We start from the raw sequence: 21,696 nt of genomic DNA, 5'->3' as shown, positions 1-21,696 counted from the left end.
CCCCTGCCCCACTCATGCAATGGGACTTCTCCCCACCTTGTACTCACCCTACTTGCTACAGTGTTCCCCTTCCCCCGAGCAGATTTAGGAAGTGTGCTTGGGGGGGGGAGGAAACACCCCATTCATTGCACAAGCAGACCTCATTCTACACATGCAGCAACTTAGCTAAATCTTGCCCAGTATCTAGGCCCCAAACCCTTCAGGGCTTTTTAGGTTAATCTTATTTCTTTGAATTGAGCCCAGTTATACACAGGTAGCCAGTACAGCCCCTTCATGGATCAATGCCTTGTCGTGGCGAAGGGGCTTGAATAACTCAGAGAAGCTATGAGCTATGCCATGCAGGGCCACCCAAGATGGACAGGTCATAGTGGAGAGTTTTGACTAAACGTGATCCACTTGGAGAAGGAACTGGCAAGCCACTCCAGTATCCCTGCCAAGAAAACTCCATGGACAAAGACAACAGGCATATAAAAGTTATGACGCTGGAAGATGAGCCCCTCAGGTCGGAAGGCGTCCAACATGCTACTGAGGAAGAGCGGAGGACAAGTACAAGTAGATTCAGAGCTGATGAAGCGGCTGGGCCAAAGCCGAAAGGACGCTCAGTTGCGGATATGCCTGGAAGCGAAAGGAAAGTCCGATGCTGTAAAGAAAAATATTGCATAGGAACCTGGAATGTAAGAACCATGAATAGAGGTAAGCTGGATGTGGTCAAAAATGAGATGACAAGAATAAATATCGACATCCTGGGCATCAGTGAACTAAAATGGAAGGGAATGGGTGAATTCAGTTCGGGTGACTATCATATCTACTACTGTGGGCAAGAATCCTGTAGAAGAAATGGAGTGGCCCTCATAGTCAACAAAAGAGTGGCAAAAGCTGTAATGGGATGCAATCTCAAAAATGACAGAATGATCTCGATACGAATCCAAGGCAGACCTTTTAACATCACAGTAATCCAAGTTTATGCACCAACTACCGGTGCTGAAGAAAGTGAAATTGACCAATTCTATGAAGACCTACAACACCTTCTAGAAATGACACCAAAGAAGGATGTTCTTCTCATTACAGGGGATTGGAATGCTAAAGTAGGGAATCAAGAGATAAAAGGAACAACTGGCAAGTTTGGCCTTGGAGTTCAAAATGAAGCAGGGCAAAGGCTAATAGAGTTCTGTCAAGAGAACAAGCTGGTCATCACAAACACTCTCTTCCAACAACACAAGAGATGACTCTACACATGGATATCACCAAATGGGCAGCATCGAAATCAGATTGATTATATTCTCTGCAGCCAAAGATGGAGAAGCTCTATACAGTCAGCAAAAACAAGACCTGGAGCTGACTGTAACTCAGATCATCAGCTTCTTATAGCAAAATTCCAGCTTAAACTGAAGAAAGTAGGAAAAACCACTGGGCCAGTAAGATACAATCTGAATCAAATCCCTTATGAATACACAGTGGAAGTGAGGAACAGGTTTAAGGATTTAGATTTGGTGGACAGAGTGCCTGAAGAACTATGGATGGAGGCTCGTAACATTATACAGGAGGCAGCAACGAAAACCATCCCAAGGAAAAGGAAATGCAAGAAAGCAAAATGGCTATCCAACGAGGCCTTACAAATAGCGGAGGAGAGGAGGCAAGCAAAATGCAAGGGAGATAGGGAAAGATACAGGAAACTGAATGCAGATTTCCAAAAAACAGCAAGGAGAGACAAGAGGGTCTTCTTAAATGAGCAATGCAAAGAAATAGAGGAAAACAATAGAATGGGGAAAACCAGAGATCTGTTCAAGAAAATTGGAGATATGAAAGGAACGTTTCGTACAAAGATTACCATAATCAAGGACAAAAGTGGTAAGGACCTAACAGAAGCAGAAGACATCAAGAAGAGGTGGCAAGAATACACAGAGGAATTATACCAGAAAGATATGGAGGTCTCGTACACCCCAGGTAGTGTGGTTGCTGACCTTGAGCCAGACATCTTGGAGAGTGAAGTCAAATGGGCCTTAGAAAGCACTGCTAATAACAAAGCCAGTGGAAGTGATGATATTCCAGCTGAACTATTTAAAATTTTAAAAGATGATGCTGTTAAGGTGCTACACCCAATATGCCAGCAAGTTTGGAAAACTCAGCAATGGCCAGAGGATTGGAGAAGATCAGTCTACATCCCAATTCCAAAGAAGGGCAGTGCCAAAGAATGCTCCAACTACCGCACAATTGCGCTCATTTCACACGCTAGCAAGGTTATGCTTAAAATTCTACAAGGCAGGCTTAGGCAGTATGTGGACCGAGAACTCCCAGAAGTGCAAGCTGGATTTCGAAAGGGCAGAGGAACCAGAGACCAAATAGCAAACATGCGCTGGATTATGGAGAAAGCTAGAGAGTTCCAGAAAAACGTCTACTTCTGCTTCATTGACTATGCAAAAGCCTTTGACTGTGTCGACCACAGCAAACTATGGCAAGTTCTTAAAGAAATGGGAGTGCCTGATCACTTCATCTGTCTCCTGAGAAATCTCTATGTGGGACAAGAAGCTACAGTTAGAACTGGATATGGAACAACTGATTGGTTCAAAATTGGGAAAGGATTACGACAAGGTTGTATATTGTCTCCCTGCTTATTTAACTTATATGCAGAATTCATCATGCGAAAGGCTGGACTAGATGAATCCCAAGCAGGAATTAAGATTGCCGGAAGAAATATCAACAACCTCAGATATGCAGATGACACAACCTTGATGGCAGAAAGTGAGGAGGAATTAAAGAACCTTCTAATGAGGGTGAAAGAGGAGAGCGCAAAATATGGTCTGAAGCTGAACATCAAAAAAACCAAGATCATGGCCACTGGTCCCATCACCTCCTGGCAAATAGAAGGGGAAGAAATGGAGGCAGTGAGAGATTTTACTTTCTTGGGCTCCTTGATCACTGCAGATGGTGACAGCAGTCACGAAATTAAAAGACGCCTGCTTCTTGGGAGAAAAGCAATGACAAACCTAGACAGCATCTTAAAAAGCAGAGACATCACCTTGCCGACAAAGGTCCGTATAGTTAAAGCTATGGTTTTCCCAGTAGTGATGTATGGAAGTGAGAGCTGGACCATAAAGAAGGCTGATCGCCGAAGAATTGATGCTTTTGAATTATGGTGCTGGAGGAGACTCTTGAGAGTCCCATGGACTGCTAGAAGATCAAACCTATCAATTCTTAAGGAAATCAGCCCTGAGTGCTCCCTGGAAGGACAGATCGTGAAGCTGAGGCTCCAATACTTTGGCCACCTCATGAGAAGAGAAGAATCCTTGGAAAAGACCCTGATGTTGGGAAAGATTGAGGGCACTAGGAGAAGGGGACGACAGAGGACAAGATGGTTGGACAGTGTTCTCGAAGCTACGAACATGAGTTTGACCAAACTACGGGAGGCAGTGCAAGACAGGAGTGCCTGGCGTGCTATGGTCCATGGGGTCACGAAGAGTCGGACACGACTAAACGACTAAACAACAACAACAACAGCCAGTACAGACCCTGCAGAGCTGGTCTTGTATGACATCAGCTGGAAGTACTCTTGCAGCTGCATTCTCACTAGTCAGACCTTCTTCAAGGGCAGTCTTACTTAGAGTACATAAAAATTAAGAGTAGATGGTTGGCTCTCTATTTCTTTCTCCATCTCTCTCCCTCTCATACACTGCTTTTCAGGAAATTCTTGTTGGTCATTGTTGGAGACAGGATGAAGAACTATATCAGCCTTCTCCAAGCTGGTGCCCTCCAGATGTTGTAGGACTACAACCTCCATCTTCCCTGACCATTGGCCGAGCTGCTGGGTGTTGTAGTCTAAAGCATCTGCAGCCAAACATCAGCTGGAGGGCCACTAGTTATATATGGGTGGCAGAAATGTGGTTTCGCGTGATTTCAGCAAGGCTGGGAAAAAAAATCTCTCCAGTGGTATGGAGCCTGCAGCAGTTTTGAACAACTCATCTTGCAGCTCCTTGGAGAGCTAAAGCAACATATTACAGCATAGTCCATGATAGCTTATGCCACAATAGAGTATTTAAGGTGCTATGGGACTCTTCATTGTGTTTGCTCTTGCAGAGTAACACAGCTCTAATTTTGCAACTCTCGTTTTCTTCTTCTTTTAGCTGCTTGTGGCTGCCTTCAAGCAGCTCAACTCCTGTGTGAACACAAGTGTCCAATTAATGTCAAAGATGTGGTATGTAATCATGATCTCATGGATAACTTGGTGGGTTAAAAAAAAAACCTTAAAAGCTGGGCAGGGTATTTCAGTTTCTGAAACCTCTTTTTCAAATCTTCTTAGCAGGGCAGATTCCCTCTTGTCTGCAGCAAATGAGTTTCCTCTTTGTTCGCTGTATTTCTTGCAGTTAGCATGCGTGAGGTCTGAGTGGGACATGACAGTCCTAATCAGAAACATGCAGTGAATAAGTAGCAAATTTATCTCCCATATAAGGTATGAACGAGCCTTTTACATTGCTCTCTGATTCTGCACCAGCACTCAAAGTACAGCAGGTGTGCATGCCTAATGTTGAGCTTTTTATTACACTGTAGGAAAGGCTTGGAATCATTGAATCGTAGAGTTAGAAGAGACCCCAAGGGTAATCTAGTTCAACCCCTGCAATACAGGAATCTCAGCTAAAGCAACCATGGCAGATGGCCAGCCAACCTCTGCTTAAAATCCTCCAAGGAAGGAGAGTCCACAGCTTCCCAAAGGAGATCATTCCACTGTCCAACAGCTCTTACTGCCAGAAAGTTCTTCCTGATGTTTCTTTGGATCTCCCTCCTTGTAGCTTGAAGCCATTGGTTTGAGCCCTACCTTCCGGAGCAGGAGAAAACAAGCTTGCTCCATCTTCCATGTGACAGTCTTCCTGTGAGGAAAGCGAGCAACCTCGGGCACTTGTTCTTTTATTGACCAGCTTGAGTGGAAACAGTTCAGCAGGGAGGGACCCATATGTAGCTGGCTTCTCCCATTTCCTCCACGCACATCCCATTATGCACAAAGTCTCTTTGGTATTTTGGTTCCTGGCCATCCCTTATTCAGTGACATTAGAGTTTTGGTTTGTTGAGTGCTTAGAATCATATATAATGGTACCTCGGTTTACAAACAGTCCGGTTTAAGAACGCTTCGGTTTACAAACTCCGCAAAACCGGAAATAGTGCCCTGGTTTGAGAACTTTACCTCGGTCTATTATAATATTTATTTAATTTCATTTTTAAAACCAAACAATTAAGATTTTCACTTGTCATCACATATATTTTGTCTCTCCCGAGTCTTCAACTTCCCCCCTTCCCCCTTACTGACTTCCTTACATCCTTACATAATTTATTTAGCATCTCGCATTCCCTCTATTTACCTACTTTTATTCTTAAATATTCTTTTATAATTGTAAACAGGTTTCTACCTCTACGTAGACCGAGAACTTTACCTCGGTCTAAGAATGGAATCCGAATGGTGGAAGGGCACTGGTGGCAGGAGGCCTCATTAGGGAAAGGGCACCTCGGTTTAAGAACGGTTTTGGTTTAAGAACGGACTTCTGGAATGGATTAAGTTCGTAACCCGAGGTACCACTGTACTCTGATCCTGAGAGCAGCAAAGGGCTTATAGGCGCTGTGTTGAGCCTATGAGTAAAGGGAGCTCAGAACTCAACAAAGGTAATGCAGTGCGGTTTTACGTGCATTGCTGCATGGCTAGTTGTTGTCTATTGTCCCTTGGACAGCAAGGTTTTGAGCACCTGTTAAAGGATGTTGCACACAGCGACCTGGTTTCACATAAGGGTTACATTTTCTGAAGTTAATCTTTTTTAAATCTGTTGAATAACTGATTGTCTTTAATCTCCTTTTTTATTTTATTTTTTTTATAAAAAAAACTAGGATGGGAATATACCTTTGTTACTGGCTGTACAAAATGGCCACACTGAAGTAACCAAATACCTTCTGGAGCATGGAGCAGACATTAATTCCAGAGACAAAAATGGAAGGTACAAATAAACTTACTTAGTACTCACAAACTTTTTCAACGTTAATCGGGTCTAAGGATCCCCTCCTAATCAGTGATCAGATTTTAAATTCTTCACCACTAAATATCTTACGTTGCGGTTTAGGTCCAATTAAGCTGTCACTGAACTCCTTGGTTATATTTATTAGCTTGAAAGCTAACAAAAAGCCATGCAAGAGATGACATGTTTTTCTGGTTCTTCTAAAGTCACCGATTTCTCCGTGACTTTCAGAGAAGCTGTTTTGCAGCGTTTGACATCTTGAGGCACAGCCTAATAAAGTTGTCAAAGCTGTATCCTTTTTGATGTTTCCCCCTGCTTGCGAGCACTCATTATGCCCATCCAGAGGCAGGTTACAGTGAGATACAAAATTCTAGACTGGGTTGACACAGGCTGATACTGCTGGGGGAAAAAAAGAAAGCTCTTCTGGCAAAATTATGGTCAAGCAGAATTCTGTGTGGCTATGTGGTCAACAGGGGATCTTGTCCGCCAGATACATCTGTCCTACAAATTCATTTTGAGTAAGACTCAGTAGCTGCTGGCTATGTCACATCTCTACTGTCGGAGAAAGTATGCTTCTGAATACCAGTTGCTGGGAGCCAAAACTGGGCAGAGTGCCATTGCACTCAGGTCCTGCTTGCAGGCTTCCCTTGGGCATCTGTTTGCTGGATGCTGGGCTAGATGGGACTTGACCTCATCCAGCCCTTTGCAGCATGCATAAATGGCTCAACCTCTTAGGGACAGCTTTATTGGTTTACTCTCAGGTGCCTCCCCTGCCTTGCAGTGATCTCTTACTGTAGATCAAGTTATAGATATGCTGTAAATTCAAGTCAGGACAAATTTTGTTGATGACACAATGACCATTACTTTCTGCAGGAGTAGCAAAGTGTCATCTTATCAGAGGAATGCCTGCCAGCTTTTTTTTTCACTTCCTGGACTCAACTGACTGCCCAATCTTCTGCTGCTGCTTGAACTCATCTCCTGTAGGATAACAAACGAGCCACAAACTCAAAACCTTCAAGGGGGGGGGGTTATTGCTTTGATAATCTCATGCCTGTGGCTCCTCCTTATAGTGTCTGTTTGCCAACTTGCTCTAGAACGGCTCTGATGCTGGTGTGCGAAGCAGGAAACCTCAGCATTGCAGAAGTCCTCGTCCGAAAAGGTGCAGACATAAACCTGGTGGATGCGCTTGGACACAATGCCCTGCATTATGCTGTAGTCTCTGATAATACAGGGATTCAGAATCTCCTTCAGTTGAAAATTGTTCAAGATGCTGGTATGTCTACACTTCTTAAATTATGTGGTAGGATTCCCTATGATAAGGATGGGGAACCTGTTCCCTCCCCCGATGATATTGGACTATGTGGTCCCTGATTATAGACCATGCTGGCTGGGGATGATGGGAGTTGGAGTCCATCAACATATTTGGGGGCAGGCACATATTCCCTACCCCTGCTGTAAGGGTTACCTGGGGAGGCATGAGGTTCTTACTCAAACTTTCTGGACTGTCTATGCCAGAAGACAGGATGCTGGCTCATAGAATCTAGAATTGTAGAGTTGGAAAGGGACCACAAGAGTCATTTGGTCCAATCCCCTGCAATGCAGGAATCTTTTGCCCAGCATGGGGCTCAAACCCACAACTCTGAGATTAAGAGTCTCATGCTTTACCAGCTGAGCTACTCTGTCCATTCTCCTAATCTCTGTTTTACCACCCTTGGTAGAGCTGCTTCGAGCACTGAGCTTGGCACACTGCCTGGTCTTTGGACTGTGAGAGGAATGTGCTATCTTGGGTCTGTGCAAAGTGGGTTGCTTGTTTGAAAGCGCCCTCGTGTCTCTCCGTGCACAAAAAAGATTATTACATTGTGGAAAGAAGGGTAGGCTTCAAAGATGCATTTGCTTCGGCTGATTAGTCCTTAGTAAATGCCTGGTTCCCAGCCTATGACCTCAAGTATTCTTATTTGCATCACACCCACTTAGCGACCAGTGACTCAAAGCTCGTCAGAATTCTCAAGTGGGGCTGAATGAGGGTGACTCCAGTATAGGAGCCCCTAGACCAGGCATCCCCAAACTTCGGCCCTCCAGATGTTTTGGACTACAATTCCCATCTTCCCCTACCACTGGTCCTGTTAGCTAGGGATCATGGGAGTTGTAGGCCAAAGCATCTGGAGGGCCGCAGTTTGGGGGTGCCTGCCCTAGACATCTACAGACTCCTGACTGTCATTGGAAAAGAGATTGACTGCCACTTTCTCCTTTATCACCATACTTCCACATCCTACCCTGGAATGTGGCTGGTTGGCTATCTAAGCAGGGGGATGTCGACCTCCTGGGTTTCCTCACAAAATTCCACATTATATGCTTACAAGAGACATGGTGTATCGATTCCCACCTTGCAGGGGTATGAAGTTTTCATTACCCCTGCGACCAAACCAAATACCTGTGGACGACCTAGTGGCGGCTTAGCCACCCTCGTCTCCACTGAGTTAAAGTGTAAAGGTATGCCAGCACCAGTGGGTGGAGAGTAATCTCCAAATCCTTATTATTTCTAGTAACATAGGAGGGGATTTTCTATGCTTTAATATCTATATTCCCCCCATGGGGTTCCTCTTCCCAGACATCACAAATCTGGGACGACTTAGAGCTATGCTTGGAGAAGGCCGAAATAGAACTCCCTGGTCTGGATATCTTGCTGGCAGGTGATTTCAATGCCAGGATAGGAAATGACATAAATAAGTACAGCTCCAACTCCCAGTTCCTGCCAGAGATAGATTGGTTTATTCCCTGGAGCTCCGATGATAAGGTTCTGAACAAGGCAGGCATCATACTATTGGAGACTGCCTTTAAACACAACTTGTATAGCCTCCATGGTACCTACAGAGATAGGTCGGGGGGGGGGTTCTTCTCATTTCTTGGACCTAGAGGGGCGAGTGTTATTGACCACATTTTGGTATCCTCAAATCTTCTGGAGAGGTCATATGACTTTAGCACCTTTAATATTAGTCCTTAGTAAATGCCCGGTTCCCAGCCTATGACCTCAAGTCTTCTTATTTGCATCTGAATCCATATGAAGAAAGGGGCCTGCTTCCTAAATAGCTTTAGGATCCAAATAGAAATTTCTTAAGCAGAAATTTCAAATAGTTTAGGATCCAAATAGAAATTTCTTAAGCAGAAAGAAGATACCTCAGGTTTTCGATTAAAAGGCAATATTCTGTTTTTTCATCTACAGATGTCAAGTCACCAACAAAGCCAAAGCAGGTAAAAAGGAAAAAAAGAATCAGAAATGCTTTATTATCATAATAACAATTAGCCTCAAGCTCTGAAAAAAAGAAATAAAGGCTTAGAAAGTAATAATGGAAGTGATTTGGTTTGTTAAGTGATAGATAGTTCCCTTTCATTGATATCTGTATGGTATTGGTGAAATGGCCGTCTCCTCTCATCTCCAACCCAAATGTTCCCATATCCTTTGTAAAGATAGGGCAAAACTCACTCTGTTGTGACATGTCTGTGATGGGAATCTCCAGCATTTCCTTAAAATAAGTTAATAGTTATGGAACAGTTGCAAATCAGATGAGGGTTGAAGTACTGGAGGGAGAAGGTTTAATGCTTTTCTGTGCACCATTTTCCTGAATATTCCCCTATTCCAGACATTCATAAGGTACCTGTATGTTTTCCACCATGGAGCAATTTTGATTTTTTTTGGGTGGGTGGCACAGTGAAGCATTACAGCCTCCTCCCCCAGCATCAGGGGCTGTTTGTTCACCAACCACTCTATGGCTGCTATTAACACACAGCCTTGTGTCAGAGCAGCAGGTCCAATGATAGACTAGGGTCTAATGGTAGACGTGGGAAACTGACTCGCTTTCAAAAGAAACAGCCTCACACTGGTTTCATTTGGACATAATGTTAAACTGTGGTTTGGCATTACATGAACAATCCTTGAGCTTATGGGCAACTCCTCTCCCTTCTTCTGACACAGCCATGGGGAGCAGTTCAAAAGCCTTTGGTTCCATTTTTTTTTTAAAAAAAAGAACCTCAGTTACTGGTTACATCTGAAATAGGACAATCTGTTGTTAACTTTAATTATGGTGTAGGGAAACAAGTCAACTTCAGCCCATTGTTTGCACAGTGCTAGCTGATTTCCCCAAAACAGGGATAAGGAACCCGTAGCTCTCCAGATGGATTACAACTCCCACAACATGGCCATGCTGGCTGTGGCTGATGGGAGTTGGAATCCAGCCACTCTAGCCTTACGCTAACTCTGCTGTAAGCCATAGTTAAGATTAACCATAGCTTCTGGTTGGCTCTAATGAGTCACTGTGGCTAATTGAAATTGGAAGCGAAAGTTTCTGATTTCATGGCTGCCCCAGAGGGGGAGGGCAGAGCACACGAACCCCAAGCCAGCACATGTAATGCCAAACCATAGTTTACTGTTTTATCCAAACAAGCTCAGTGTGGCCTCCTGGTGCCTTGAAATAGCAGACTGAGTCTTACTGGTTTAAAAGAATTGCTTGGCAAGAGTAAGCATGAAGAAAATGGCAGAGTTGCTTCAGTGGTCATGTACAGCTTCCACAATAAGGGAGGGGAAAAGGAATGTTCATCTGAGCGGCCAATCGGACCCAAGTGTGAATTCCCCTTTTATGGATTTCAGCAGTTACAGATGATCTGGGTGGCATGCAGGCAAATCAAGAAGTAGAGAAGGAAAGTGGGTGGTGCAGATGATTTTGACATCCACAGGGTGTCTACTTGTTGCAAAAAAAAAAGGCCCCTAAACCAGGGACAGCGACTCGCATCATCCCTGACCTTTGGGCCATGCCTGCTGGGGCTGATGGGAGTTGTAGTCCAACATCTGGAGGGTGACAGATTCCTCGCCACTGCTCTGAGCAATTTATGAACACGAGTGACCCTGGAATAGAAATAAACAAAAAGGAAAAAAGGAAACTCTCTCTCCCTTTTTTGGGGGGGGGGGGAGGCGTTTAGGAGAAATGTTACCAAATTGCTTGAGGCTGTGAAGAGCAGTGCATTTTGAGATCACTGCTCCATGGGAAAGGGTTTGCTTTATTCACTCCATCTAATGTAATGAAGCATGTTGCAAAACGGGGCATGGTGAGCTCAGGGTTGAGCATGTGCAATATCCCTGCATATAGAGGAAGTACCTTTGAATCAGTTGAGGCATGAATGTTTTTCTATATATATATAAAAAATCTCTTGTACCTTAAAAGGAAAAAAAAGAAGAACTCTTTTTTTAACGCAGACCTTACTAACCAAACTAACAGACCTCCCTTTTCTGGCCTGTGACACTTCCAGCATGACCAAGTCTGTAGATTAAGTTCTGAAAGAAGTGGAACTCCAAAAAAACGCAAAGCCCCACCACCACCTCCTGTCAGTCCTATCCAGGTAAAAGAGCTTAAGTCCAACCTGAACACATTTGCAATGTCTAGACGGGGATGGGCGGGTGAGGAATGTCCTGACGGGAATAGAGCTGGTTAAATTTGCTTTGTGCAAATCCTTTTTTAAAAATGTGCGTCTCATGTATCATGGGCGAATTCTCATAAGGATAGAAATAGGACGGTCTGTTGTTTGAAAAACCATCTTGGTTACACTTTGCAGGAGGGCCGTTGGGAATATGACCAGATCCTAAGTTTAGAGCAGTGGGGCTTATAAAGGTGCTTACATGCATTAAACTCTGTGACAGTCTTGCTTTTTAACAACCAGCTTTAAGATTCCCCCTGGACAGATGCAAACCAGCTTTGCACATGAAGAGCACGTAGCATCTTAACAAGAAGTTTAATATTAAACTGAGCCGTTGCTTGGGTGATTGTCTGACTGCATGGCTGCTGCTGGCTAAGGACAACTTCTGTGTTGTCTTGCTTGTATTGGACTAACAGAGAGCGATGACTTCTGCTAGCAAGAGGCAGTTTGTGTCTCTGAAATGCATTCATCTTTTGCAGCTTAGCGACCTGTCCTCTCCGCATTCAACAACTTCAACCCCAGTGTCTGGGAAAGGCCAGTCTTCATTTGCTGAGCACGGATCCAAGGTATACTCCATTTTTCAACTCTTGCTTCTGGCTAAATGTAAACCCTGTGTGTTTGTAGTGAGTTGCTTAAGGTGACAAAAAGACTTCATCACCCCAAGGAAGGAGGGTGAAGCTTCACAATTGTGACCTAAAGCTCTCCGAAGGAAAGCGTAGCTGAAAATCAGTAAAACCCAGGGGGTTGCGATGTGAAATGTTGCGTCTTGCTTTTTTGATGTCTTCGATATCTTTCTGCAGGGCCTATAAGACGGAGTTGTTCTGCCAGGCTTTTAGTTAGGGTTCAGCCTGACTTCCCTTCTCTTTTTGTATAATAACTAGTATGAAAGAGGCCTCCCAGCATTCTCACAGGCCCATATAAGAACAGCGTAAACAGCTGGGCCTGATGAACATTTACTGTTCCCAATCCTAATCCTGTGGAAAGCCATATAATTAGATTTTAATTTGATCCTGACTTGTTTTTAGGAGGTAATTTAATTATTGTTTGATTTTATACCAATGTTATATATTTGATGTTAGCTGCCCTGAGCACAGTCTCGGCCGGGGAGGGTGAGATACAAATAAAAGTTGTTGTTGTTGTTGTTGTTGTTGTTAAATAGCAGCTTTGGGGAGGCAGTCAAGATTAGGGCTGCAGCACATCAGCAGGGGGAGGCTTCCCTCTTCCCCTGCCCCCATGCTGTGGTCCTGACAAAAATAAAAGAATAATCCTCTCCCCTAAAAGTACTGTTGTTTAATAAAAGACAATTGTGTTGCTCCCAGTGTGGTGTAGTGGTTAAGAGCGGTAGACTCTTAATCTGGTGAACCGGGTTCGCCTCTCAACTATTCCACATGCAGCTGCTGGGTGGCCTTGGGCTAGTCACACTTCTTTGAAGTCTCTCAGCCTCACTCACCTCACAGAGTGTTTGTTGTGGGAGAGGAAGGGAAAGGAGAAAGTTAGCCGCTTTGAGACTCCTTTGGGTAGTGATAAAGCAGGATATAAAATCCAAACTCCTCCTCCTCCTCCTCCTCCTCCTCCTCCTCCTCCTCCTCCTCCCAAGTGACCCGTTTAGCATCCTGTGTTGTTAGGCCGCCAGTGGTTTTCTTGAAACCAAAGAACATACCAGTTGTTTAAGCAGTAGACGTGCCTTTTGGCAGCTAGGAACGAAGAGCACCTTTTATGTCCACTTCTGGATTGGGATTAACCTGGCCACTGTAGTCCAAACATTGTAACCTCCAGACTGCACTACTGCAATGCGTTCTGTGTGGGGCTGCCCTTGGGCCTGGTCTGGAAACTCCAGCTGATGCAGAACGTCACCACTAGACTGTTGATAGAGGCAGACAGCCAATAGCATGTGATATCTCTGCTGAAACATCTGCACTGGCTGCCCATGTCCTACCAGGCTAGTTTCAATGCCCTGAGCATCTTGGGTTCAGGATACCTATTGAAACTAATACGCATGACTAACTTAGGGCCAACAGTGGGTGGACAGTTGAATTCAGTTGAATACAGTCCATTAAGTTCACATTTGATAGGCAAATGTATTTGCTTGCTTTTAATCAAACACCTGCCTTTTAACTATCCCAAAAGCTGGAAAAGCTCCAGCTGATTGACAGTTCCTGACTAAAATGCATTGGCCGGGGGCCAGGATTTTGATGTGCACGTATTTGTGCTTTTTGATGAAGAGTGCCATGTTGTTAGCCCTCTTTTTAAACAAATGTTTATGTATTTTGCATTTCAGCAGGAAGATATCAGTGCCATTCACTCTGATGGCAAGGATGGGATGAGCGATAGTACTGCAGGTATGGTGTAAGACAGATGTTTTGGCTGGCCTGTCACTTTCTCCTTCCTTTACCCGCCCACACCAAACAACCTACCAACCAAAAAAAAGGTGCCTTCTCTCATAGAAAGTTGCCATTTGGCATCATGGTCTGCTATGCTAGGATTGTAGAATTTACAGAGTTGAACCACTGCCCCATTGTTTTTCAAGCATGTTTGGCAACATCTTGGCCCACCTTGCCTTGAAATTTCCATGGAAGAAGGCTCTGCCATCTTCCTAAAAATCTATGCATAGTGTAGCATGTACAAAAGTAGCATTTTATTTTGAACCGGGGTGTGTGTGTGTTCTAAAACTGGTTTTCCAGGCTAATGTCCATTGTCCAAGGGATTTTCACCATAGAAGTCTCAAGACCTAGAGTGACACAGCTGTGAGCCCATAGCTCATTCTCTGCAAGAGATCTGTGCAGATCCTTTTCAGTAGCAACCACTGGGTGGGGGGTGGGGTGGGGAGCCCCATGCACTGGCAACGTGTAACCCATAACAGAATACCACAAGAGAATGGGAAAAGGTTCTCCATCCCTGGTCCAATAGTTAACTTGAAAATTTGCAGGCTAGTTCACAAAAAAGACAAGCAAGTAGAGATATTCCTTTGCTTTCTTTTTCGCTCCTCCCCCCCAAACTTCCCTTCCATTTCCAGATTTGCTTAGCCATGTGTTGACTGAAAGCCTAGAATGACAAATTGTATTGTATTCCCTCTCCTCCCCCCTTCCGTTTCGCTTTTAAAGGTGCTGATAGTTTATTGGATGTAAGTTCAGAAACAGAGCAGCAAGACTTGCTTTTACTGTTACAAGCAAAAATTGCATCTTTGACCTTGCATAATAAGAAACTGCAGGAAAAATTGCAGGTATGTATTAGCACCATCCATGGCACTGAACAATAACACATTGGGGGCATGTTTGCAGAAGGCAAAAAGGATAAGTTATTATGAGAAAAGACAATACGATCTTACAAAAAAAGGTAGTTGTTTAAATACTGCCACCTGCTGTCTCTACAGGCACGCGCACTCAAGTCAGAAGACCTGGATGCCACGCTGGATTCTTCTCGTTCCACCTGTGCGGAGTTTGATCACTCAACGGACAGGCTAAGTGAGAGCTCGGCGGCGGCTCAGGAGATCAGCTGCTCTTCGCTGAGCTTAGCACAAGCTCAGGAAGAGGCGAGCAGTAACGAAGTGAAAATCAGACAGCTGCAAGACAACTTAAAGGAGGTGCAAAAGAGGCTAGACAGCTCAGAAGCGAAGAGGCGGCATTTGGAGACGCAGCTTCAGTCCGGAACACTGGATACCCTTTGCTTGCTGAACAGCTCTGACATTTCTGAAAATGGCTCCGACCTCAACCAGAAACTGAGAGAAACCCAAAGCAAGTATGAAGAAGCGATGAAGGAAGTCCTGCACGTCCAGAGGCAGATGAAGCTAGGCCTGGTGGCTTCCGAAAGCAAAGAGGTGGACCTGCAGGAGCTCAGAGCCACGTGCGAGGAAGTCGAGGCACTGAAGGAGGAACTGCAGAAGGCGCAAGAAGAGGGCGAGAGGCTCCGAGCGAAAGTGAGAGAGCTGGAGGAGAAGCTGGCGGAGAGAGAGAGGGATGCGGCCAGCACAATGTCAGCAGAAGAATGTGAGGAGATGAGGAGCTCCTATTGCTTGGTTATTGAGAACATCAACCAGGAGAAGGCACTTCTGATTGAGAGGTACAAGGAGGGACAGGAGGAGATCAGGAAGCTCCAAGAGAAGCTGAGAGGCCAGATGGAGTCTGGGCATGGTGAGGAAGCTGAGGAGGTGAGAGATGCAAAGAACCAAATGATCACCGAGTTGAACAGGCAGGTCAGCAAGCTCTCTCAGCTGTACAAAGAAGCCCAGGCGGAACTTGAAGATTGCAAGAAAAGAGGTGTTGCAGAGGATGCTGATTCAGGATGCATCCCTCTGGAGGAACACGAGAAGCTGATGGAGGTCACCGCATTGCAGAGAGAGCAAGCTGAGGGTGCCCTGTTGGAAATGAAGGCCCAGTACGCAAAAGTATTGAGTGAAGCAACCCAACTCCAGAACCTGGTTGATTCACAGAAGAAGAACTCTGTCTCCATAACAGAGCATCTCCAGGTGGTCACTTCTCTCAGGGCTTCGCTGAAGGAAATGGAAGAAGAAATCGGCGAGCTCAAAATGCAGATTCTGCACAAAGAAAGCGATGTGCAGCGACTGCAGAGGGAGCTCTTGGAAGAAGAAGCCGCTGTGTGCGAAGCTATGGTGCCCAGGGCATTGTATGAAGAGCTCCGATCTTCTTCAGAGGGAGAAGTCAATTCCATGCTGTCCAAAGTGAAGGACTTGACAAAAGAGAGGGAAAATCTGTCTGCAGATCTTGCTCATTTGAGGAAGGAAATCTCACAAGTGAAAGGGGAGAAAGAGAGCCTCCGGACTCTTCTTGAAGCCAAGGAACAGGAAGTCAAAAGACTGCTTCACCAGTACCATCAAGCTCAAGAAGAGCTGCTTGAAATGAAAAAGGCCTCTGAGAGTTCCTCAAAACTAGAAGAGGATAAAGATAGGAAGGTTGGTAGATCTGATGCCTTAAGCAGGAGTCCTCAGTCTTTTGGGGGTGGGGTGAGCACATTTGGAACAATAAGAAAGCGTCATAGATCAAAAACAGTTGCCATGCAGAGGTATGCCCACTCATACCTGTGGTCACAAAGCACCGTATTCACAGCAGGCAAACTAAAGCTAAAAGACTAAAGCCCACGAACCTGAGTAAAAGGCAAAATATTCAGTCTGGAGTAGACTTATTGAAGTAAGTGGTCTTAATTCCCTTGATTTCAAGGGGTCTACTCCAAGCATGAGTTGGTCTCACCAGTGTCTCCTTAAACATGCCTTCTGGCAGTTTCACTGCATGTTTGAAATCATTTACCAGGGTTGAAGCAACAAAGAAACCTATGGTTGGCATTAAGTAAGATCTCTCAGCCAAATGCTTTTGGGAAGTTGTGTTTTATTCTAACCTTTAGCATGCTGTCTCCTGTTCTTTCCTCCCAGATAATGGACATGACAAAGGAAGTTAGTAAATTGAAGGAAGCACTGAACAGCCTGTCCCAACTTTCCTACTCAACTGGCACACCCAAGAGACAAAGCCAACAGCTGGAGCTATTGCAACAACAAGTCAAGCAACTACAGAACCAGCTGACTGTAAGTTTATAGATTCTGTAATTGTGCAAATAAGTAGCTCTATGCATCTGCCAAGGTTTGACAGGAGATGGGGTAGTGGGTGTTATCTATATTTTAGTCGTTCAAAGTGATGCAAAGTGAGGATGGGTCAGAAACGCTCAGTCAGCCCAATCTACTTGTGAAGTTAAAAAGAGAGCTGACCCTGTACACCACCTTGAGTTCCTTGGAGGAAAGTGGGGGGGTCGAGTATAGTAAATAGATATATAGAGTGATCAAACTATTTATGTATGTATGTATGTGTTTGTTTGTTTGTTGCCTATCTGACTAGGTTGCCCCAGGAACTCTGGGCGGCTTCCAACAATTATAAAACCACAGTAAAACAGCAAACATTAAAAACTTCCCCATACAGGTTTGCCTTCTGATGTCTTCTAAAAGTCAGATAGTTGTTTATTCCCTTGACATCTGATGTGAGGGCGTTCCACAGGGCAGGCACCAGAAGAATGTTGTAATAGTGTGATATCCCTTAGTTTGGGATGTTTTGCAACAGAGGAGTGGAATGGGATGGATGGACCTGCTTCACCTTCCACTTCCCCTTAGAAACTTCTAGCACCATTGCTTAAGTAAATTTGGAACCCTTTGTAGGAGCAGAGAGTACCTGCGTGTTTCTTCTCTACCTTTGTTTACAGGAAACAAAGAAGCAACACCAGGAGATAGTATCTGTTTACAGGACACATCTTCTGTATGCTGTGCAGGTAAGAGAGCCTTCTTCAGGAATTGCCCTCACCTGCTTAAAGAACTCAGTAGATTATATCTGTATATTACTAAAGCAAATAGGTAGTGTGTGCATACACGACAGCCAGTGCAACCTCTCAAAGGCATTTCCTCCTGTGTGAGGGAGGGTGTCTTATAACATGGCACATGTCATGAGCCATTCATTCAAGTCATCCTTTCCCAGCCTGCTCCCCCACCCCACCCCACCCAGATATTTTGAACAGGCCGCTAATATATTTTTATCCTCCGTTTCTTTCTAGGGCCAAATGGATGAGGATGTCCAGAAAGTGCTCAAACAGATCTTGACAATGTGCAAGAGTCAATCGCAAAAGAAAAGTGAAACGATTTTTGCCGATCCCTAATGGTGCTGCTGTAGAGATTGAGACTCGCCTTAAAATGAGATTTGATTGGCATCCCCACCCCCACCCCCAGGAGGGAGCTGTCACATGTCTCTGCCACTCTTCTTTCTTTATTTTTATGTATTATGAGCTAATGTGCTGTCATGTCTTCCCCTTGCCCCCAACCTAAAGTTCCCAGAGTGCTATTTTTGTGTATTGGAACAGAAACGTACAACTCTCCGTAAATTGCCATTACTTTAAATCAGGGGTGGTCAAAGTCTGACCTACAGTATTAGAAAGTGGCTCCTTGCTTCCTTTGGTGCAAGCCGTTGGAAGTCTCGGCTTGCAGTGTTGCATTTTGGATATGAATAAGTACATCTTCCAGAGGTGGGGGAAGCGATGGATTTTTCAGTTCTTGGTTATCTAAAGAGGGGGTAACAAACCGGTTCATAGGTTTTAAAGACCCTCCGACGTCCAGGATAACAGTACAGTAGATGCAACTCTGATTTTGAAATTTCCACGGCATGTACGTATTACAAAACCAGTGATGTGTACTAACTCGATAACGTAAAGCATAAACATGCAGGTTAATGAATTTCGAACACGGCTAATTCTGCTAAAACCCCAGTTTCTTTATCAAACAGTAGGTCAAGCTATCTATGCAAATCCTTGCAGTGCTATTGGCTATGGAGCTCAGGGGGAAGAAAAACCCAGCGTTCCAAACGACAAACAAGGGATCCGAATGAACTCATGATGTTTACAGTGAGCACTGTTGTCTCACGGTTCCTAACCTCACTTTTGTAAAAGATCTCCTCTACAATATATTTTTACTGGCCCTCAAATTTAGAAATGTCTTTTTGTAATTAAAGCCATTTGCCTATTTAACACTACTACTACTTTCTGTTTTTCTGCAGTAGCCTTTAATACCAAAACAATTTAGGCGGTGGCCTTTTTCTCCGTCTCTCTCCCCATTCGCCCAGCTGTTGTAAAATGCAGCAGAGGTATCCCAATCCCCTGGGGAAAGGCTCTGTTGAAGCAGAATTGCCCAAATAATGTACAAGAGAGGAATTACTAGCTTTCTTGCCAAATGTTGTAACACCAAGAAGCACAGAGAAGCCTTGCGTTTTTCATTTTCAAGAGCAGTAAACATCTGTATGACATAGGAGTGCTCTTGCAAATTGCTTTCATGCCTACAAATCCTTTAGCAGAAAAAGATAACACTTATAACTCTGTATGTGATATACACTCAGGTATGGATAGATTGGATCCAGCAACAGAGTCTCTCTCTCTCTCTTGATTTATTTTTATGAAAGTATACTGTGCGATTATCCTATTTCACCAGCCATTTCCATACCAGATTTATGTTGTAAACTGCTTTCAAAACCAGGCTCAAACCAGCATGACTGCTTTGGCATCTCCCAGCCTACCATGAGAATTGCAGCTTTCTGGGGGTCTTTTTTGTTGTTGTTGGAGACCTGCACATAACTAGTCAGATTCAATAGCAGTTTTTCAAGTTTAAAATCAGTTTGCAAGAGCACTCCTACCGGTATAAGACTCAGGGGGGGAGCCTTCTTTAAGGCCTTTAAGAAGAATTGGGAATACCATACGTGTGCTGCAACAGCGGTTTTGTGTGTCAGAGAGACCCAGAAGCCTGAACAACTTACATTGTACCTAAAGGGAATAACCATTTTGATTGTCATGTGTCTTCAACTTACAGCATGGTTTTACCCCTATCGTCTGCCGCAGAGATTCCCAGAGTTCTTCAATAAGTGAAGTCTATAGGCAGGCAATTTACTCAGTGCCTGAGGGACTGCCACATTTATCATGTGCTAAATTAGCCTTCCCTGGGGCTACAGGTATGGTTGACTACAATTCCCATCATCCACAATCATTGCCATATTAGCTGTGGATAATGAGGGTTGTAGTCTTCTAGCACCTTGGGACTCAAGGCTGCATTAAATAGTAGCCTACCATTTTATACAGCAGCCAGATTTAAATGGATTAAGAGCATAGGATCTCCTGGGTCTTTATATTATTATTATTATTATTATTATTATTATTATTATTATTATTATTATTTGAGTCTCCTTGGTTTAACTAATACCTATTAATTTGGACAATGTTTCATAGCTAGATACCTTTTTTTAAATGTTCCAAAGAAATGTGAAAGTTTTGCTGCAGTACTTACAAAAAGATTTAAAAAAAAACAGGTCTAAAATATGCCAAGAAATGCTGCCAAGTATAAAACTTGAGGAACCATTTTGTAGGTTGCCTGACAAAAACCTTAGCTTTTTACCTTTTTTTGTTATGTGTATTTATTACGATTATCATTGTGGAACATTGGAAATTGTATACTATAGCTTAGTGATTGTCCTTTGTATGTAATTTTACGAACGTTTCATTCCGCAAATAAACAGGTTTTTTTCTTTTTTTAATCTTCCTCTTATTTTTGTCTAATAGGCTTGTACTAGCACCCTTGTACTCAGTTTTGTTCGGGAATTCTAACCCCCCCCCCAAAAAAAAATCAGTGCAGTTTTGAAAGGTTCAGTCCACCTTCTGAACTCAAATGGGTGTCCAATTATATCCAACTATAATGAAAAACTGCTCTTTGATGTCAGAAACCATTAAGAGGTGTCTGAATGTACAGCAAACAGACAGACCACTTTCCAAAATATATCGGCGATTGGGACATTGTAGTGAACCCAATGAAAGAAACTCAAATATTTAAAGAACATAAGAAGAACATGATGGATCAGGGCAATGGCCCACCTGGCAATCATCCTGTTATCACAGTGGTAAGGTTAGATGCCCATGGGAAGCCTGGAACCTGAACACAACACCTCTCTCCCATTCTGCAGCTTCCAGAAATGGGTGTTCAGAAGCACACTCCGACAGTGGGGAGAGAACACATCTTCCATGAATTTTGTCAAATCCTCTTTGAAAGCCACCCAAGTTGGTGGCCACCTTTGCCTCTAGTGGGAACAAATTGCATAGTTTGTATGCTGTATGAGGAAGCACTTTCTTTTGCCTGCCTTGAATCCGCCATCTTCACTGGAAGGCCATCTGAGAGGGAGAAAAACTTCTTCCTATCTACTTTCTTCATGCCATGATGCATTATTTTATTGACCTCTGTCAGGTCTCCTCTTACCTTTTCTCTAAACAATAAGCCCCAAATCTTGTAACCTTTCTCCACACCCTTGACATTTTTGGTTGCCCTTTTCTGAACCTTTGTCTAGCTCCATGATATCATATTTGATGTGAGGCGACCAGAACTAGGCACACTGTTCCAAGTGCAGTTGCTCCATGGATTTGTAGAACGACATCGTGATAATTAGCATTTTGTTTTTAAATTCCTTTCCAAAGGATTGCTAGCCTGGAACTGGCCTCCCCCCCCCCAGCTGCTGTTTTGAAGAAGCCCTTCCTTGGGTTCTCTTTCCCCACTCAACCACCTGGAGCAGACATGCATAAAAGCAACTACCAGTGCCAGCTCTGCCTGATTTCCGGGGCCCTGACATGGGCAGAGCGGCACCGGAAATTGGTTCTGCACATGTCCAGACATGCGCAGAAGTGACTTCCGGTGCCGGGTGGCCCGTGTCCACATGTCTGGGCACCAGAAATCGCTTCTGCG

The 21,696-nt window shown here is 44.1% G+C and overlaps 1 protein-coding gene across 5 annotated transcripts in view; it reads left to right on the top strand.

Moving 5' to 3' along the window:
* RAI14 (retinoic acid induced 14) overlaps positions 1 to 20,369 on the top strand; it is a 100,048-nt gene extending 79,679 nt beyond the window's left edge. For 3 of the 5 annotated variants that reach the window (XM_060280330.1, XM_035100962.2, XM_060280329.1), the window contains exons 7-18: positions 4,119 to 4,189; positions 5,863 to 5,969; positions 7,082 to 7,260; positions 9,208 to 9,236; positions 11,286 to 11,375; positions 11,930 to 12,016; positions 13,729 to 13,789; positions 14,552 to 14,670; positions 14,821 to 16,356; positions 16,831 to 16,980; positions 17,646 to 17,711; positions 17,991 to 20,369. In XM_060280330.1, the coding sequence (XP_060136313.1) occupies positions 4,119 to 4,189; positions 5,863 to 5,969; positions 7,082 to 7,260; positions 9,208 to 9,236; positions 11,286 to 11,375; positions 11,930 to 12,016; positions 13,729 to 13,789; positions 14,552 to 14,670; positions 14,821 to 16,356; positions 16,831 to 16,980; positions 17,646 to 17,711; positions 17,991 to 18,092 (2,597 nt within the window). In that variant the 3' untranslated portion in view covers positions 18,093 to 20,369. Of the gene's footprint in view, positions 1 to 3,499; positions 5,644 to 5,862; positions 5,970 to 7,081; positions 7,261 to 9,207; positions 9,237 to 11,285; positions 11,376 to 11,929; positions 12,017 to 13,728; positions 13,790 to 14,551; positions 14,671 to 14,820; positions 16,357 to 16,830; positions 16,981 to 17,645; positions 17,712 to 17,990 lie in introns of those variants that run through there. The other 2 variants (XM_060280331.1, XM_035100963.2) reach the window with 2 other exon arrangements.
* The last annotated feature ends 1,327 nt before the right edge of the window (positions 20,370 to 21,696 follow it).

The sequence above is a fragment of the Zootoca vivipara genome, chromosome 11 (genome assembly GCF_963506605.1).
Source record: "Zootoca vivipara chromosome 11, rZooViv1.1, whole genome shotgun sequence".
NCBI classification, from domain to species: domain Eukaryota; kingdom Metazoa; phylum Chordata; class Lepidosauria; order Squamata; family Lacertidae; genus Zootoca; species Zootoca vivipara.
The sequence above is the reverse complement of the archived record's forward strand: the minus strand, read 5'-3'. Positions and strand labels throughout refer to the sequence as shown.